This window comes from Haliotis cracherodii, unplaced genomic scaffold (assembly GCF_022045235.1).
Source record: "Haliotis cracherodii isolate W230 unplaced genomic scaffold, xgHalCrac1.p SCAF_10, whole genome shotgun sequence".
In the NCBI taxonomy this organism is placed as follows: domain Eukaryota; kingdom Metazoa; phylum Mollusca; class Gastropoda; order Lepetellida; family Haliotidae; genus Haliotis; species Haliotis cracherodii.
The window spans coordinates 16,494,371-16,515,649 of NW_027266265.1; the positions used below are offsets into that span (position 1 = coordinate 16,494,371).

At 38.1% G+C, this 21,279-nt stretch overlaps 2 protein-coding genes across 2 annotated transcripts in view; one reads left to right on the plus strand and one right to left on the minus strand.

Annotated features, from left to right (window-relative positions):
* Positions 1-2,511: 2,511 nt before the first annotated feature.
* Positions 2,512-12,090, minus strand: LOC139454135 (translocon-associated protein subunit alpha-like). The gene is made up of 9 exons (XM_071235660.1): positions 11,903-12,090; positions 9,873-10,015; positions 9,141-9,234; positions 8,290-8,417; positions 7,632-7,763; positions 5,044-5,123; positions 4,251-4,329; positions 3,874-3,976; positions 2,512-3,436 (listed from the first exon to the last, which is right to left on the minus strand). The coding sequence occupies exons 1-9, from the start codon at positions 11,976-11,978 to the stop codon at positions 3,357-3,359; spliced, it is 915 nt and encodes a 304-aa protein (XP_071091761.1). The 5' UTR covers positions 11,979-12,090; the 3' UTR covers positions 2,512-3,356.
* Positions 12,091-12,285: 195 nt separating this feature from the next.
* Positions 12,286-21,279, plus strand: part of LOC139454136 (ataxin-1-like) — a 114,379-nt gene continuing 105,385 nt past the window's right edge. Inside the window, exon 1 of the mRNA XM_071235661.1 lies at positions 12,286-12,348. The gene's annotated coding sequence lies outside the window, so the exon portion shown is untranslated. The remainder of the gene's footprint in view (positions 12,349-21,279) is intronic.

Consider the following 21,279-nt stretch of genomic DNA (forward strand, 5'->3'; position numbering starts at 1 on the left):
ATAATGTGTATACAAGATTGCTGGCGGAGTCATCTTCCCGAAGCAAGGGAGATAACTAAGTATTAATGTGCGTGGAAACTGGACTTTTAGTCAGGTAACTCACTTGCCTCGGGAAGATAAGACGGACTAGACCTTAAATACAATAGTTACAGACCAGTTGCAACCAGAGGTGTTGGGTGACCGTGGGTCATGCATACAGCGAGTATGTTTGACACACTCCATTTGTGAAACATTTGTAATGTTCTCGTTAATCACATGAACAACTGTAGAACACCTCACTCACTTATAAAAGACAACTTTCTCTTTAAGGTCATCATCTGAGTATTTACAATGTCTGTGTGACGCCACATCCCTCGTTATAGCGCGAGTAATCGCGATAACCATGGCCCTCCGAAAACCTAGGATGATAGGTTCTTGTTAAAAAAGTTAAAGTGACTATTGCATTTGCGTAAAATTAGACATGTAATATGCTGTGCAGGTGAAAATCAATGTTTTGTTTGTTTGTTTTTTATTTAACGCCGCAATCAGCAATGTTCCAGCTATATGACGACGGTCTGTAAATAATCGAGTCTGAACCAGACAATCCAGTGATGGACATCATGAACATCGATCCACGCAATTGGGATCGATGACATGCTTCAACCAAGTCATCGATCCCAATTGCGTGGATCGATGTCCATGTTGTCCATCACTGGATTGTCTGGTTCAGACTCGATTATTAACAGACCGCCGTCAATGTAAGTATATGTATAGAGATTATTATACGAGCATGTGGTCTTACTGATTTTACGTAAAGAGTGCCATAATTCGTTTATTTTCGGAGCGAGACCACGGTAATACATGAATTCTTACAAAAGTTTCCTAAAATCAGAAAAAAATACGAGAGTGTAATAATTTCTTTATTATCCATTTTTTCTTAAGCCATCTGAGCTCCCGTTGAAGAAACATGCAGTGATCACTACTGCTGTCCTAGAAAACCACAAGTTGGTGAATGTCATCTACAGCTTTGACTTTTCTAGTGGGACGTAATGCCATAATAAGATTCGAATGACGTTAACAATGTCATCCGAATGACGGAAACAATACACAGGTGGGAGAAGCGATTTATCATCCAAAACTGGCTCCCACGGGGGATATCGCTTGGGTTACCATGACGTCACAATCAAATGACATCACTAATGGCTCTACTACTATAGCCGTTAGCAGTCTTTTTTACACTTTAGACACTGTAGGTTATTACTATCTACAAACTGAAAAAGTTGGAAGAATGATGTTGGATGATAAATAAAATCTCACCCTTGTGTCTATTGATATCAAATATATCGTTGACTCAACTGGTGTTGATATCAAAAGACACTCGGGTGAGATTCTCTATATGTGCACTAGTGCACATTCGATTTTTATTAAATGGCTTATTTCTAACCCTGTGGGTAATAACATATTGTATTAGTATGCAAGTATGCAAGTGACCTGTGAAGATGGGTAGAATGTCATGGTATCCCAATAGTGTGGGTCGATGTTCATGTCAATCGCTGGATTATTTACAGAACGTGGTCACATAGCTGTAACAGTCCGAGTGTGGTTTTAAACAAACAAACCTGCATGTATGTAGAATGAAATTTACTTGGCATAATGTGTTGGTGTCTGATGCCACATCTCAGCCACGTGTGTTCTTTGTTAACTTGTGTAGATAAGCATGTGGTACCAGGTATGTATATATTATCCTTACAGGTCTGAATGAAGATCTGAGATATGTACATTACATACTGTGAGGTGACCTGTATAAAATGTATTTTGAACACTTGAGGGTCAACTGGAACCAGCACCTGAAACATCTCAGGAACCTTGACCTATTGGTCAATATGGTACCTCCTTTGATCTTACACCGTCCACCAATTGTTTCAGGGTTTTATATAAGATAACTGTACACTGTGGGCTTGTTCCAGGACAGACAAATGTGACGTCTGCTCACACCATGTGGCCTTCTGGGTCCCTTTCTGAGAAGTCCCAAATCCAATGCGGCAAGATTTGGTACATTGATCAAAATGATGGCCTATGAACAAATACAGTGATTGATCTTGTGAGTGAGTGAGTGAGTACGGATTTACGCCGCTTTTAGCAATATTCCAGCAATATCCAACGGGGGACACCAGATATGGGCTTCACACATTGTACCCATGTCGGGAATCGAACCCGGGTCTTCGGCGTGACAAGCATACGCTTTAACCACTAGGCTACCCGACCGCCCGATTGATCTTGTGAGCAACGACCCATGCCATTAGGGGTACAAAATAACACCAACAAAGTCTGCCAGTCTGACACCCATCAGACACTTGGTTGCCTCTTACAACCCACAGGTTGATTGGGACCTATTCTACCCCTGAATCCCAAGAAGACATTGGCAAGTGCCCAGAAGCATCAGGTGCTAATTAACAAAAATAACTTCATGTCAAACACATCTACTAACATAAACCAAACAATTGTGCTAAACACATCTCGAAATGGAAAACATTTGTTTTGTTTTTTTATTTTTATTAAAATGATATTTACATGATTCACATACTCGTCCAGAAATATACAATGTAATCTTGCTTAGTTAAAATTTGAGCATTGGATGATTCTTAGACAACATACCTAATCTTTCTTAGATAACGAAAATACATGAGCAGCAAAGCTTAATATCAACAGACTGCCAAACAAAAACATACTGGCATAATTAACTGGATGGTCTTACACACAATATCAGACTAGATCAAGAAAGTAATTATGCAAGCTTGCAAAGGTAAACCCATAACCAGATTTATTTCCTTCCTATTGTAAAAATTAAGTAGGAATGTACATAGACATTTTGGAATGGAGATATTCTTGAACGTCGGATTAGGTAACTGTAGACCAGGGTGGTCGTGTATGTACAATTCAGCTTGCATAGTAATAGAACTGGCAACTTTTACAAATTCACAGGTGCATCAATAAATATTATGAAATAAATAAACTATCACATTTTATCTAAAGCAACCAGTGATTGTGTTAAAACGCTTTCACTCACAAAAAAAAAAAGATTTAAAAAATAAAATTTAACCAAAATACTCGAAGATAATTCATTTCAGTCTCAATGCCTTCCATCTTTTTATGTTTACAACCATACGATGACAGATGCCCTGGCTACATACATTCATGACGCGTCCACATAATAAACCTATCTACAATTGATAATCCTAGAGTTAAAGACAAGCAGTACCGCCTACGTTTACGAGGTGTGTATATTTTATTGTGAAAAACAGTGATGAGATTGACAGGGATGTTGTGATCCCGTGTGATGGGCAGCAGAATTGGTGCTCGCTCCTGACGCCATTCCTTTACTCCTCGCCAGAACCCGAAGATCTTTTGCTTCTTCGCTGGCGAGGTGATTGCTTTGGGGAACGTCGAGGAGAACGATCTGGAATAGAATCACATAGTCAGATTCTGATTTTCACAAAAGGACAATCAATACCTATGTGGAGGTTATAAAAACTTGTTCTCGCGTATGTCTTTTGTTCAATTATCAACTAAACAAGATCTTTTAGCAGTCATGACTTTTCAAGCCAAGGGAGACAACTCTAAAACCATAAACCAACTGCAACAAAAGGTCCCAAATATTAATGGATAAACACAATCACGACAATCATCATTTTATGAGTGCTTCAGGAAATTCCTTGTTAATATCAAAGGATTATAGTCATCTTTATTTTCATTCCTTTATTTTTAAATAAAAAGCAGCCCTGTGTAGACTGGAAACTAGCCATTCTGTGTGATCTGCAATCATTTTACCAGGCTGCTACACTTCTATGCATGACAAACAGATGCTCATAAAATTATCGATCAGGCAACACTTACTCATCTCCTGGAGCGTTTCCTTTGGGAGCCAGTCGTAGTCTACATCCGACTTCTGGGTGCCCATTTCCACGATGGGTTTGTGTTTGGGAAGCAGACGTTTCCTCTGAAACAAAAACAACAACAAACCAGTCAGTAAGTTACTCCGCACCCTTGCCACATGAATTAAATCATACCATTTCTGATGGCCAGAGAATCGAGACTAATGTTCCGATGGGATAATTTATCCATGACAATTCTATATTCCTCAATACTTAATCTCATTGCAATCCAAAGGCTGACTTTGCATGTGTAATTAAACTCCATTTTTCAATACATGAAATCATCAAGCATCTTGTACTGAGAAAGAATAACATCAGCACCACATGGTGACAACTCACTCCATAAGTGGACAGCAACTGCTGGGCTCCGACTAGCAAAAGGACAGCAACCGCAGCCAAAAACACGTACAAGAAGAAGCTGCAACAAATGATCACCAGACATGTCAAACACTACACAAATATCTCAATGTGGTGTGGTGTGGTGTGGTGTGGTGTGGTGTGGTGTGTGAATGCCACTCATGGCAGCCTGCAGATATACATGTCTGAACAGTGAGTGAGTGAGTGAGAGTGAGGTTTTACGCCGCTTTTAGCAATATTCTAGCAATATCACGGCAGGGGGACACAAGAAATGGGCTTTACACATTGTACCCATGTCGGGAATCGGACCCGGGTCTTCGGCTTGACGAGCAAACACTTTAACCACTAGGCTACCCGACCGCCCCAGAGACACCAGTGACATATGAGCAATGATCCTTGCTGTCTGGGTAAGATGACAATCTATCAACCAAGTCACTGATCCTGACCATTTAATCCATTAAACTGACTCTTGGGCTCTCGGCATATGTATCACTCACATAACACATTTCATTTTTATCGTAATCTTCTGTAACAGTCTTAGAGTTAAACTTGTGCTAATATATAAATATCTGAGGTTCCAACTTGCTAGGTAATAACTGTCAGAGAAATCCTAATTGATGAAAACACAATGAATTCACCACTCAAACTTTTCTCCCTTATTCTAGCAGCCATCAGGAAGACCAAGCACTACATAGTGGCATAGTCTGCTGTAGAGGTTGCATAACATGCCAGACAAATTTGTAACATTCTCTTCTGTAATTCAGTACCAACTTACGTTTCCCCATCCAGACCCTCATCAGGCTCCACCACAGTAATAGTTTCATTGTACACAGCATTTTGGAAGAAATTGCCTTCCTGCAAAAGAGGGAAAAGGGTCATAGAATTACAAGATTTCATTAAAATTACATACAAAAGAAACCAACACTCACTGGTAGCATCACTTGACCACAGAAGCTGACCATAAACAATTCAGTCAACCATTTGGTTTTAAGCACTGGCAAATTGTGATGCTGGTGGTAAGATGACACGCAATCCACTGTCACCTATTCCCCCACCTGATCCATCTATCTAATCAACTGTTATGACAAACATGGGTTGCTGAGGACCCTCCCATCCACCCAATACTACTCAAAACAAGTTAAAGAACATCCGATTTGTTTCAAATTTCTATACTTTATACAGGTCATCCATAAACAACCCCACCCCCACCAAACTACATCATTATCTGTCACATAACTAGGTTATCAAATGTTTTAGGACTCAACTAAAGGCCTGGGAGAGAAGTTCTACACACAGTCCATCAAGTAACAACGGTTGTGCTCTAGCTTCTCCACAGTCTATCTAGCAAGTTGTATGAAAGTGAACAACATATCGTCATCCAATTACTTTGAACTTGCAGGTTCAACAGGAGAAACCGAGTAGTTTATGAAAGTCTTCATGCAACACCACTAACAAGCACTGATTCTATGGACTGACATATTAATGCTATTCTAAGATAGGATATTACATTGAAGTACACCTTTTTATAGTAGGATCAACAGTACATTACCAGCTCAAATGGTCCAGGATATGCCTGTAAAGGCCATGTTTGCAAGTGCACTGTGGCCCAATCTCAATAATATGTAGCTTTTATAATTCATAATCACTTTTCACAACAGTCTAACCCTCCCGTCACCACCTACGACAAACAGGTCAGACCTACTCTAACCAGGAATCCCACATGGCCCATATGGAACATATAAGAAAATAACATTTGAGAAAACTTCAATCAGAGCCCTGTTCCTCAAAGTGATCCTAGTGCTAAGATGCTAAAATACATGTGTGGAGGGACTGACAGGCTGACATGTTAGGTGTCTGAAAATAAGGAGAAGTGCACACCCCACTTCTGGATCTGCCACTGGTTTCGATAACTAGGTTAATGACTGTAGGAGAATTCCAACTGATGAAAGCAAAATGAATTCATCACTCAAACTATTCTCCTTTATTCTAGCAGCCATCAGGAAGACCAAGCACTACATAGTGGCATAGTCTGCTGTAGAGGTTGCATAACACACTGATCACATTTATCACTACAACAATGACACCATATGTCTCCCAACTGCTTGAGGTATCTCAAAGAAGGAGTGAAAATCCATATTGATAAAAGCACTTAATAAATTGTTAACATGTGTTAGTTAATTAAGCTCTTTGGAAATCTGTTCAAATCTCATACTCATAGTCGTGGTCGTGACTCGTCTTGCAAAATATCAACAACCATTTAAGACCTTGACAAACACTTAAACATTAGACCCGGACTAATTTCAATAGAAGTTCCATCAACCTGCACATGGCTGTAACCTTGACATTCAGGAAGGTCACCTGATCATGCTGACAAAATAACATTTACAAATTATGGGGTCCTCAGGACAAAGGTGAAAGTTCAGACATGTTTTGGAAAATATTTTTCACTTTGTTATCTCCTACATTTAACCTTGTTTCACACGCTTTCTGTAATTTGTTTCAAGCATAGAAAAGTGAAGCTTCATTTACATGAGTGTCCGAAACAATTCATTATTAAACAATGTTAGAAAGTATTTTACTACATATAACGTAAAAATTTAGATCACTTGAAAGAACGTTTTGAAATGTTATCCTCATCTTGACCACTAACCCTATGGTTTGGGTAAATGTACTACTCAAAACATGTCAAGGACCAACCGATTCTTTCACACTACTAAAGCTAACCTGTCAGTCAGGAGTGGTTTATATCCTTCAACATGATGAACAACAAGATGAAAAACTAGAATATCATGTCACAGGACTTGGTTGTCAAGTGTAATGTGGCCCTGGGAGAGAAGTTCTACACACAGTCCATCAAGTAACAACGGTTGTGCTCTAGCTTCTCCACAGTCTATCTAGCAAGTTGTATGAAAGTGAACATCATATAGTCATCCAATTACTTTGAACTTGCAGGTTCACCAGGAGAAAACAAGTAGTTTATGAAAGTCTTCACATACCACTAATTCCATAAACTGACTGATATTAAAGCTATTCTAGATACAAACAATAAACTTTTGGTACCTTACAGTAATAGGATTTGCATACACTTCAACCCCTATTAAAAATACTTCATAAAACTAAGCTCAAATTTTCACCAGCACAAGACAAAGTTTGTTCACTATTTAGGACAAGGCCCGTCAATGTTGCCTATGAAGTGTCTCCTTATGGGGACACCAACACACAGTAGGTTACAGCAAATGATGAACTACTGCAAGTCTTGCTCAAAAGAACGTATACGTGATCTTCCTACAAACAATCCACTGTTTAAAAGTATGTTTGAAGTTGGGAGAGGAGGCAACTCTAAACACTTGTACTCATACATACACTGTCCTTGTAGTTGAGGTTGATGGTGAGACCAAAAGGCCTAGCATTGAAGGCTTCATTGGCAGTGAATCCATATTCAAATGTTGCTTGCTTCTTGGGCTCCACAACTTGGCTGTAAGACACAGTAGTGAACTGAAACAGATAGCCACCTTACAGTCTTCCACAAAGACATCAAAAGGATTTCAATCAGATATGGAACAGACAAATTCATTGAAAGTTCATTGGAACATGTTGGATCATTAAAGACAAATTTCTAACAATGTGTTGTACATGTTGTAACTGACTGCATAACCGAAAGTGTAGGTAATGTGTTCAGTCAGTGTGGGTGCTTAATGTGAAGTTCATAAATTACATCCAGGAAGTCACGAAACCATGTACACAGTGACATAATCATAATGATCATAACTTGATGTCCAACACCAATTTACTGATGGTTACTTATACGACACACAGATCATACACAGAACATATACAGAGACATTCAATTCCTTGAGCAATTCAGGAAATGTCCAGTTTCAAAAAGCACACACCAGCATCCATAAGTAAAAAGATGGTCATATTTTGAAATACCATATACTTCTGTCTAAATGTCCTAATCTTAACATGATTCATTTCATGACATTTGGGGGTTGTTTTTGTTGATGAAGGGTGTACTTACATTGTGGACATAGAAAGAGAAGTCTTGTGGGTAGCGGAATGATCCATCCATGGTTTCCACAACAAACTCCTTATCTCCCTTATTGGTAAACCCAACAAGTACCCGAACCAACTTGCCAGCAGGAATATCTAGTGGAAATGAAATACATAATGTTTACACATTGAAGGGCTCAAAACTCTAACTCCAAGCAGGGATAGAAATTAGCACTAGCCATAGCCACTTTCGTTAAAGGTATCCTGAGGGCTGTAGAATATCTGACATTTTGGGGATGTTTCCATATGTCATCACCATTTGGGCTAGTAGACTTTCTAGGTTAATCCCTATCCTTACCATGCCTACTTATCGGAAAGAGGATACCTCAACATATTGATACTCACATCCTGTCAATGGGACATGCAAACTAGCAGTCAACAGCAAGATTAAAGTCACATCCTGTCTAGTCAGGGTGTCAAGACATGAAATCAATAAAGTCTCCAAGACTTATCACCTGTCCAGTAAGTCGCCACATATGACAAGCACACACTGCCGAGTACCCTTTATAAAAAACATGACTCTCTTTAGTCCAAGGACCTTTTTTTTATCCACACAGAATGTATCAATGCAGGACTCATGTTACGATGATGCCCTTACAATGACACACCGACAAGAAATATTGTATCAGCATGATCAGTATGCAATGGTGTGGGAATTTTGTGTAATCACTAATAATCACAAGGCTATACCACTTATAGTACTGAACTGTACACGATGTAGGGGTATGGAAACTGGTTAAAAAATGAAGGTCATATTGTCAACACTAATACCTTGCTGTCAAGAAGGAACATAGTTGTGATAATATAAAACATGCAAACCTCTGTTGTCACCAGAAGGGATGTCAGGATTCATGAACAAGATGAAGGTATCAGCATTCTCAGATGGTTTAAGTGGTTGATCCTCCTCTTCGTCCTGCAATACAAGCACAGCTTTAAACACATTACAGGAAGCACCATCATTCGAACATATAAGAAAATAACATTTGAGAAAACTTCAATCAGAGCCCTGTTCCTCAAAGTGATCCTAGTGCTAAGATGCTAAAATACATGTGTGGAGGGACTGAAACAGGCTGACATGTTAGGTGTCTGAAAATAAGGAGGGGGGCGCACCCCACTTCTGGATCTGCCACTGGTTACGATAACTAGGTTAATGACTGTAGGAGAATTCCAACTGATGAAAGCAAAATGAATTCATCACTCAAACTATTCTCCTTTATTTTAGCAGCCATCAGGAAGACCAAGCACTACACAGTGGCATAGTCTGCTGTAGAGGTTGCACAACACACTGATCACATTTATCCCTACAACAATGATACTAAGGGCACCTGATCAGAACCCTCATTCTTGAGGGTTGCTGCTTCAGTATATTAATCTCCCAATCAAAGGTCACCCCTGATTTTCCTTTTGAAACAAGAGATATGACACGGCCCATTCAACGTTTAACACTGGTGTGTACCATGAACAGATACTTTTTTAAATGAACCCACCTATGTCTACTGTTAAGTGTGTTTTACCAGTTGTTTTGAAAGATCCTTATTTAGATCTGCTCACCTTTTCTGTGGCAACAACTTCTCCTTCATCTGCCCCCTCGCCAGTTTGTGCTCCCTCATCTGTCTCCACCGTTGCTTCATCATCTTCACCTTCTATTGGGTCATTGCCAGCATCTTCAGCCATGGCAAAGTTGCTGGACCTGCCTGTTTATAAAATTGACATTGTCAACATTCAGACTTTGGGACAAGGTAACAACAGATCTTTTAAGTCATAGACATATATACGTCAACTGTGATTGGACAGGTTATATTTGTTTGCTTTTTAAACATGCACTTGGCAATTTCTAGCCATTTGACAGCACTATTCTAGCTATATACAGGGATGAGAATGGATATTTTCCTTTTCACCTGAAACATCTTTGCAAAGGGGCATGGTCCATAATTTGGGGGTGTTTATGGGTGAAGCCATCAGATTTTAACATATTTGTGGTCACTAAAATTTGCGGATCAACGGAAGATTCTCATCCCTGTATGTGATGACATTCTGTAAATAATCAGACAAAACCAGCAATTGATATTATGAGCAATGTCAATTATTGCCTCAAACTTATTTAAATTAGTGATTGCATTCCATGTATCACGTTTCATGAGTAATCAAGTAAATCAACATTTTCTGCCGCAATCAGCAATATTCCAGCCATATTATTATTATTATCTGAGGACAGTACTGACACAATCATGTCATCCTTCATGACCTTGGATACCAAGTCTACCTAAAGGACACCTGCAGTGGTTGTCTCTACCCCACCTCTCAAATTTGACAGGTGGTTTCTGAATGTAATATAGATTATAGTAAAAAATAATAACACCCTTGTTCCATTTTTAGATGAATAGCAGAAGCTTAGAACCAAACAGTACACAAAATTCAAGCATATGTTCATGATGATCAGTGATGATACAACTGTATTTGGAGTGATCTGATTCACATATCAATGCTGTATTACTAAAACTGATTAAAATGACACGAGATACATTCGACCTACAACATATTTAATGACATTTGAGGCAGTCTGAACCCAGAAAATTTGAGTAATCATGGTAATAGCCCAAGTCCTATCTGCCTCATGTCCTCAGCAAATATTACGCTGTGCAGTTAAGCATCATGCATATGTAGTGTTTGTTCGTTTGTTGTTTAATGTCGCACTCAGCAATATTCCAGCGATATAACGGTGGTCTGTTTACAATCGAGTCTGGACCAGACTATCCAGTGATTGACATCATGAGCATTGATCCACGCAATTGGGATTGATGACATGCATCAAGCAAGTCTTGACCACCTGATCCTTTTGTTCGCCTCTAATGACAAGCACAATCGCCTTTTATGGCAAGCTTAACTAGAATGAAAGAGGTTGCTGGACTTGAGCACACAAGAATAGGGGCAGAACAAGCATACTATCTGTATACTCCACTGCTATTAAAACATTTCGGAAAACCATACACCTGTAGTCATGATCATACATTACATTTGTGACATATGTTTTAAAGCATATGTTACGTTAGCAGCCTTAGGCAATCATTATACCATAATGGAAAAAGAATGCTTTAACTTCTTTCAAGAATCGTTGTAAACATGGTACAAGACACTCGATACATGCTGTCTAAAGTGAAACTAAAACTTTACATAGGATTTCATTCATGTAGCCAACGTTATCCAAGTGTTCCGCCACATTCAAGAAAATTCCAATACAATTACATATCCATAACCCATTTGTCGATATTATTGTGATACTTTCATTATCATGATACTTTAAAATGAGGCAACAGTGTTCATTCGTGGCACTACCTGTGACCACAACCGTCACACGTTAACACCAGACTGTCATCAGAGTTCATGACAGTTCTTGCAAAAATACAATAAGAATTGTGTCAGATACGGTTACCGATAAATAAACCTTTAACACACTATCACAAATAAAACACAAACAGTAATCATATTCCCTCTATTGTGCAGTTTACACGACTCAAAGAGTGCCACGTCGATGTAAACAATGCTTGTCCTAACAGATGTCTTACCACATTACAAGTGCTTACCTTGTCCAACAAACATCATTGTTGTTGGCAATAACAGCAGCATCAGAAAGAGAAAATTTCCAAGTAATTTCGCCATTATGATTTAGTGGCGTGAAACTAAAACTGTTGGAGATGGCTGAGGATTACGTGAAACCGGCTCACACCCCTATCAACGTAATGGCTCTCAACCGGAAAAGGCCGACATCAAATCGAGGTTTCCCGGAAGTAGTTCCCTTTTGTGACAGTTTTATCTATTGGTCAATGCTAGGAATTATAAGCCAATCAAAGAAATGGTATTAAATTATTTCCAGAATAGTACATTGACACTTATTGGTCACATTTTTACACTTTTCTCCAAAATGAACCAATAGCAACAGCTGTCTTATGCGCTTGTTTACGAGAGATGAGAGCGAGCAAGTAGTAAAAGGTGTTTCCCGGCATCTAGTTTATTTGCTGTCAGACCCATGGTAGGCGATTTAAATAATTGTAATTTTGGCGAAATCATATTTGTCAATCATACAGTAAATGCAAAGAAATCAAAAGTGTGCATGCAATACCATAACGCTTCGTTGTAACTAATCAAGGACCCGTGCAATCAGACAGCTGACAGTTGTCAATACTTTGTGGTCGAGGAATGTCAGATAAGACTGCGAAGATCTTTGTCATTTCATGTCAGTTGTAAGCGATCATTTTCCAGTTTATGTAAACTACCACTGCGAAATTACGGCCTCCGCGGAAGTGTCTTGTTCCTTGCAGCTACCTACATCAAAGTGCAGGCCCTAAAAAATGTAGGAAGTAGCTAGATAGGCCTATATAGTAGGACATGGATATATTGTGTCTAAAGAGATAAAGACTCAATCATAATCAATTGAAATCGAACGTTTGAAGCAGACAATATTTGATCATGACATAGTGATCTATAATTCTTAGGATAAAGGACCTGTTGTTCACTTTGGACAGATTCAGGTTTCATTGAAATCATTAACTGATGATTGTGAGACTGAACATCTGAAAATGATAGTCTGTTTCAAATGATATTGATACTTCCCTTTGTTTTTGCATGCTCTTGCAAGAATATTATCATTTTTAATTATATGTATGCTATATCTTACTGTTCCGACAGTATCACTTAGATTGCATGGCCAGAAGCATACCTATCATCTTTCATTGTTATGCAAATAAGCATATGGTACTAAGATGTTGATTGCATTCATTGACAGGTAACAGAATATGTCCAACAGTTATCTAGTATGGCAGCTGATGTGAGCAGTCACGTGGAACTGATTGCAATGTTTATTTATTTATCCAACTTTCCACAGCTAATCCTGTCTCGTGGGCAAATGAGACAATTAACAGTCCACATATTTTGACAGTTTGTCATCTTCCTCTTTTTTCATGGAATAGCCTGAAGCTTGGATAATAAAACCATCACTCTACCCTTCCCCATTATTCCCACCTGCCCAAGCACATGACCCACCCCACTTATACATCATACTTGATTGACTAGAATATTACAGGGGTGGAAGAGGACATACTGTTGAATTGAAGGTCTTTGCATTATGCAATGTCCCTATGATTATGAGCACACATACTTGTTTGATATATTACAAATTAATGTATGATCTCATACCATTTAGAACATTTTAATTCCATTTCATAATTGTAAATTCTTCCAATGTATTGTTCTGTCAGGTGTGTACCACAATACTTTCTTGTTATGTCTCCAGTCTGTTCCAAAAGCTGCCAGCACTGACTTGTCCTTTCATGACTCCTTTAGCATTGTTTTGGTTCATTTAGGTCTTAAGATATGGACCATCAAGGATACATTACAGGGATAGACACCTTTAGTTCAAGACTTTTGAAAATCCTGAGGGACAAGCTGTTTTGTACCCAAATGTAGCTATTTAAAAAAAAGAAAACACACTAGTTTGAAATGAGCTACAGACTAGTTGAATACCCCAGCACTATTCTGGAATACATGTTATGAGACTCAGGCTTCCGATTTTACTTCCAGTATCAAAATATTGTAATATCAGGACATACTTTCTTATTATTTGCAAAAATATGATCAGTTATGACATGCTGAATAGATAGATGTCATTATATACTCCTATCATGCTTACAGCTGTTACAAGGAACAAATGGTGTACTCACAGTCACAGGGTATTCTGAACTCACTGTCATTTTAAGCTAAAATGTTAACCTATAAAGAAACTCCTTGCTGTCATATTGCTCTAAGAGCATCACACACACACCTCCTCTGGACCTATTGTTTTGATGATATAACACTATCAGTCTATGTGGTAACTACAATCATATTGTTCAAAGCAATGCATTAGTGTATTGGTATGGCTGAAACCGTGCACCAAAGTGACAACACTTGTATCTTGTTACTTTGCTCATGGTTACAGATAAAATGTATAGTATACAATACTTGGACACTTTGTAACCACAGGCCCGGGTCCTATTCCTAAACAAGTTATCCATCCCAGCCCTACTTCAACACACTTTAGGGGGGATAAAATTACACAATTCTGATATTTCCATGTTGTAAGCCAACACCAGTGTATGATCTGGCTTAATAATGAACCAAATGCTAATGAAGATAAAATGTGGAATACCGTATTCGACGTAATAAGCGCCCCGCTCTAATAAGCGCCCATGGTGACATTTGTTAATATATTGGCTAGTGAACATTCCCAAAAAGCACTCCTTCCAATTGATCAATGTACAAAAGACTTATTTATTCACCTATAATACGCACTCGTGTGTTAAATGCACCCTTAATTGTGGGCAATTAAATTCTGGAAAGTTATATCTGTCATATATAAACACTTCAGGCTGTCAGCATAAACCATGAACTCTACCTTTCAACTCTGTTTCTTCCACGAAAATAATATTCTACTAAGAGCTCCCTATTTCTAATTTTGAGAGCGCCCTGGGTGCTTATTACATCGAATATGGTAGTACTAGTTTGTAAACCACCTGATGTGCAAATCATTTAAACAGTTTGTATGTATATATATTGATTCAGAATGAAGTGTATCATGTATGGCATGGAGGAAAGTTTATATCTCTCTGTAAAGGTACATCAGTGTATTGTCTAGCACAATACATTGCTTCAACTGATATGCAAATATCAGAACATTATAACACTCACACGTTCAACCCTTATGGGAAACATTACATTTTATCAGAAATGAAAGGAAAATATATCAACAGTGTCACCTTCTCATCTTTTCATGCATCAGATACTCATGTTTGTTTGATTTAATCATGAATTCTCTTTGAATTCTTTTCTTTAATACAAAATACAAACTATAATCTGTATGTGTTTTCTGCCTTATGCTGACAACCTATGTAGGCATCATCTAGATTTGCTAAGAGAACTAGAGTAAGTAAATGCTGATGTTTCACAGCCATGGTGTGTAGACTACCTGTATTACAGTTAAGTGGTGTTGTATTCATGTCACTGATTGTAAAAAGTAGTTGTATGGATGAAGGTATGCCTTGTTTCCTCCAATGCAGAGAAAACTTAGACGTGAGATGACAAATAAATCAATAGAGGGTCACAAAAAGACTTTAGTGAATGTCCTGCAGAAATCCAACTCCTTGTTTGGGAGGGTCACAAAAAGACTTTAGTGAATGTCATGCAGAAATCCAACTCCTTGTTTGGGAGGGTCACAAAAAGACTTTAGTGAATGTCATGCAGAAAACCAACTCCTCATTTGGGAGGGTCACAAAAAGACTTTAGCGAATGTCATGCAGAAAACCAACTCCTCATTTGGGAGGGTCACAAAAAGACTTTAGTGAATGTCATGCAGAAAACCAACTCCTTGTTTGGGAGGGGTCCAGAACAAAAATGTAGTTCTATGGCTCAGCTATTGATGATTTTTGTGTAATTTTCTCAGGTAGCTACTTTGGTAATTAACATGATTAATTTCTTGTCTTTGGGAGGGTTAAGCATAAACGAATATGAATAATGGGATGGTTGTTGCCATTATAACGACATACCAGTTCATTTTGGAAATCCTTTTTTTTTTTTTCATGTTCTCATAGATGAAAAACCCGTGGCCGAACCCCTTGTGATAAATCACCGGTCCCTTGCTAAGGTTGTGGATATTAATCCTGCTGATGTGTTGCTGACTTTGTGCGGTTACGTAACATTACAACGTATCAGTCCGTCTAAAGAAGAGAGGCACTGTGTTAATGTCTCTGACCTCACTGTTATTTATGATGGTATTGTTGAGATGCCTTAAGGCAACTTTCTTAATTTGTTTTATGTCTTTTAATTACTGTTATTTACGATGAAGTCCATCTTGAATACTCTGGCGTTTTTATTGTCGTTCTAGAATTTGAGGTTTAAGTTAAATTTCTGTTTTGAATTTAAATCTGAATTCAGACATTTGTATTTAAATAAACACATCTGAGAACAGATTTCCCTTCAACTCAAGTAACCCTCAGGCTTTTCTCTAATATCAAACACATTCATTTGAAACATGTACGACACGTACACATCACTGAGTGACATGAGCCTTAACGTGTTGTGAAGAGCGGTATGTCATGGAAACATCTTTTTGTACTCTTCTTTTTCAACATCAATGCAACCGCCTCCATGGTCGGCCTGGGGTTCGATTACCGGCTGCGTCATACCAAAAGACATTAAAAGATGGTACTTGTTGTTACCCTGTCTGGTGCTCAGCATTAAGGGGCTAAAACAAGGACTGGTTGGCTCGGAGTCAGTATACTGTGTCTGAGAGGGGTATTCATGTTAAACGGCGCACTATAAGTCGGCATCAGTCCAGACTAGTACAAGCAGCCACACACACACTTACACACAAACTCACACACACACACGCACACGCACACGCACACGCACACGCACACACACACACATGCATGCATGCATGTCACTACATTAATGCAATTATCTTGGTCGCGATGTAAACCCAATTACCCTTTACCTCAACAACAAAGCTCAATTATTTTCCATTTGCTTCTGGCCATGAGGCCCTCCATATTATTTTGTGTGTTTCTCATTCTCAGCTTGAAGGGGTGGTCAGTTGGGGGAAAATAAAAAATAAAAATGAAATAAAACAAACTGTCTTTTGTTGAGAATACAACTGATAATGCAACTATTGTGCAATAATTGTTCCTAATTAGATCATGTATTTTGCCCTATTCAAATGTTTTGTTGTCTGGTTGTATTGAGAACGTGGAAAAACGAAAAACCTGTGAGGTGGTTATACGATGACAAGAAGCAGTAGTACTTCCCTCATATATTCTTGTGATAAAATACAGTATGGATGTTTTTGTGACATTGGAAATTCATTTTATTTTCTCGGGTGTAATGACATATTTTCAAGCAGGTGAATGTGTGAATTTAAACATTTTGATATATTTTAGCTGAAGTACAGTAATAAAAGTCAGTGGAATATGAGAAAAACACCAAGAAATACAGATTGCTAAATGGAACTTCGGTTGTTAAAGCTTCCAAAAGTAAAGAAAGCAGACATTTTGTATGAATAATAATGAACAAAGATAGTTTGAGGTTTGTCCATTGTTGTCTTGAACCACAATATATGATTACAGTAGACTTGGTATTGGGTATTGAATTTATCTGCCAGATAGTGTAGGAATGAGTTTGATAATTTATTACCTGAGAGGCTTAGATGTATGTGTATTGTGTTAAACTCAAATTACGAACTTTCATTAATGTTGTGAGACTATGTGACCACCGGTTGAGGCCATTGTGACATATTAGGCGAACAAGTCGATAAATGAATATGCCCATAGATTTCAATCAATCAAAAGGGTTCAGTTAGTTGGTTTGTTGTTGTGAAGATGAAAGTTCATTTGACTTTCTGTGCATATCAACATGTTCAATTAGTGCTGATTACTGCTCATGGTATATTGATAAACTGAGCTTTTACATTGATAACTGATACTGATCAGTGGTCACTTTTATTTTTCATCATGAAATGATTAATATCAGCCATTATTCTTTGTTCTGAGCTTTTTTTGGTGCAGTGTGGTAACTCAATATAATACAATATGTGAACTGCTTTTTGCAGTTCCTGTGTACATGGTTCAACATGGCCACTTGTCCACGAGTCCCAAGACTTGTGAAAATCTGGAAAATGTGCCTGTTTTCTTCCCAGATTTTGTTACTTTATACAAACCGTAAATTTGCAGCAGGTTTAGGTTTACTTTAGTAAGTGCCCCGGCTGTTCAAAACTTGATAAATGGGAGCAGTTATTAAAATCTTGAACTGGGAGTTAAGTTTGTTGTCAGAGAACGTGTGGCTGTAAACAAACTTAGTTCAAGCATCTATGACACTAGGGCTGGCTAATAATCGGAAATATTAATGATTATCGACATGAATATTGTGTCATTGATAAAAACTTGTATAAAATGTTATGATGAAATAAAGTTTAACTTTACCAAACAGACTTGTTATTGTCGGTCATGTCAATTGGCGAGGATGGAATAACTGTTTTTGTTATATCTTTTATTTCCACAGATTAATCTATGCATAAATATGTCATCACTCCCCACTAGTGTGAAATATGTTGATTTCTCTTGGGCTTTTATGCATATTTGCTGAAGATACCTTTCCGATATTTATCGATAATTGTTCGATATTACGTTAATGAGTATTGATCATTGCTATCGATATTGATAGCCAGCCCTAGATGAAACTATAACTGTTTCCATAATAGTTACTCAATTGCGTGAATCGATGCTCATGATATCAATCACTGGATTGTCTGGTCCAGACTCGATTATTTACAGACCGCCGTCATACAGCTGGAATATTGCTGAGTGCGGTGTAAAACAACAAACCAACAACAACAACCATAATAGTTTCTTGGCAATTAAAGGCCCCTTCTTTGCTGCTGTTTTTTTTAAAAACCAATTCTGTAATACCTGTTTTCACAAGAAAATATGGATTGTCATGTTTTCAGTCCTAATTAGGAGAGCTTATAAAGATTACTAACAGATTAGATACCTTGGAGCTGGTCAAAGGGCGCTTATTGGAGCAGGGTGCTTAATAAGGTGAATATGGTAATGTCTCCTTCTAAAGTTCTGTGGCAGTTGAAATAATGTCAGGCTAATGGTAAATGACGTTTTGTAGTGAACAGTCAACATCTTGTTGAAGTGAAAGTTGTCATTTTGGATGCAGAGATTGAGGATATTGTCCAAAACCTGTGGTAACTGACAATTGTATGAGATATAAGCAAACACAACTTTGAATGATAACATTTTCGGTTACTAAGATTTTTTCCCCAAGTACTGTTATGATCTAGTAGCAAATACCTGGTATTATATTCATTTGTTTAACACTAACAGTAATATTTAGCAATATGATGTAAATAATTAAGTCAGGGTCAGACTATCCAATGATTAATGTCATGAGCATTGAGATACGATGACATGCTGTCAACCAAGTCTAACCACCTAATACACTTAGTCGCTTCTTACAACAAGGATAGGTTGCTTGGACCGAGATTCTTTCCCAGAATCCCCCCACCGCCCTACCGCCCCACCGCCCCACCCCTGGCTGACCACAATGGGGATCAGCAGGTGGTCAGACTGTTGTCAGACAGGGTTGAAGTTTAGGTAATGGGTATAAAGATTCTACACCTGAAACTATTCTTGACCAGCTTCCTGTATTATAATATGTCTATTACGCATGCGTTGTGACCATAGCAACATCCAACAAAATGGTGGACCACTAAGTTCTCAAAAATACATAGGTCCATTCATAACAAATTACGGATGAGAACACATGCAATATATTGTGTCTTTTTATGGTTATATCATAATGTCAGCAGCAGATATTTCATCAGTAGGTCAAGGAAGTAGGGAGGTTGCGTGTCCCAGGGACATCAGTCTTCTTTCTCGGGGAGTTACATAGGTTGCCAGTATATGGCTCAGACACTGCCTGGTCTGCTAGTAGAGACAATAATATTCAGGAAGGACTAGTGACATGTTTACTCTCAGGTAGATGTCAACTCTGTAGCAGATCTAGACTAACATTAAGTCCCAGAAATATAGTTATCTAATCTAAAAATATATAACTACAAAATATAATGTAAAATTCATATGGATCCCAGAACAATCCTTAATTTCAGGAGCCTTCCCAGAGCTGAGATAATCTAGACTTGCCAAATCATTTTTAACTTGAGTTGGACTCCTTTTCTACATATAGTTTTTAGGGTCTAGGAGACTGACTATAGCAGATAAGTTTTTGTGGACTAGTGAAAATATAAATTTTAATTTTTAACCCTGCTGTGACATTGTACCCAACTCACTCCTTCTCATGGCTAATTGTGAAGTAAATCTCACAGGGAGGGTAGAAGGATATGTACCATGGTGATGGTCCATCGAACATTTGTCTGAAGAACTTAGCTGTCTATGTGGCAGCAGGGTTAATGTGTCAAGTCAGTTGCATGTGGGTTTGGTGTTGTACAAGTGTTATAGAAACAACCTTTTATGGTAATGCAGTGTTCCTATATATGTTTTTGTTATATTTTTGCAAAATTCACATTAAACTGATCTGTAAAACAAGAAATTATTTTTATCCAAGAGTCATCTAGGGCCATTGAAGTTGCGTTTCCTGATGAAATTGAGGAAGTATTTGTAGATTGATATAGACTGTCTTTCTTGTTCCCGGAGTTGGCATGACGTTGGATGTGCTCACCAGCCTTACTGATATGTGAATTCATGTAGGTAATTCTTAAAGCTGACTTGTCTTGATATGTTTGATAGATCATAGAAGTGTAAGGACCAAGCTTATTTTAGTCACATTGTGTTTTCATTCCTCTTTGAAAGCAACATTCCTGAATCCAAATAATGGATGTTTTTTTTATTATGACTGTAAACTTTGAGATTGATGGATAGGCTTCCTTGTTCATGGCATATTGATAAATTCATCAGCTGATGTGAAACACATCTCCTTGACATTTAAATATAAAGGGTAGATTGAGTTTTTGTTATATCTATTATGTTCCTTGTAACTTTGTACCCATCTAATAGTTCTGCTTAGAAATGGCAAGAAAACTGTCCAAAAATAATGTTTACTTATATTTGGTGAATATTTTGCCAAAACAAGATTGAATAAAAGAAAACAGTGTTGAACTTTTACTGAGGAGATATGTTTTAGTGGAAGTGTTTGTTCAGTTGGCCTGTAGTTGGTCATCAGGGTTGACTAGACCTGTACCAGCTTACCAAGCTGACATACACACACCATAGACAGCTCAACCTCAGCTGATTGGGGCAGTGAGTAGTCCAGTGGTTACAGCGTTGGCTTTTCACACAGAAGGCTGGGAATATGGGTACACCAGAGCTGCAGAGAAGCTGCACATTTTGTTTTAAATACTCCCAATTACTAT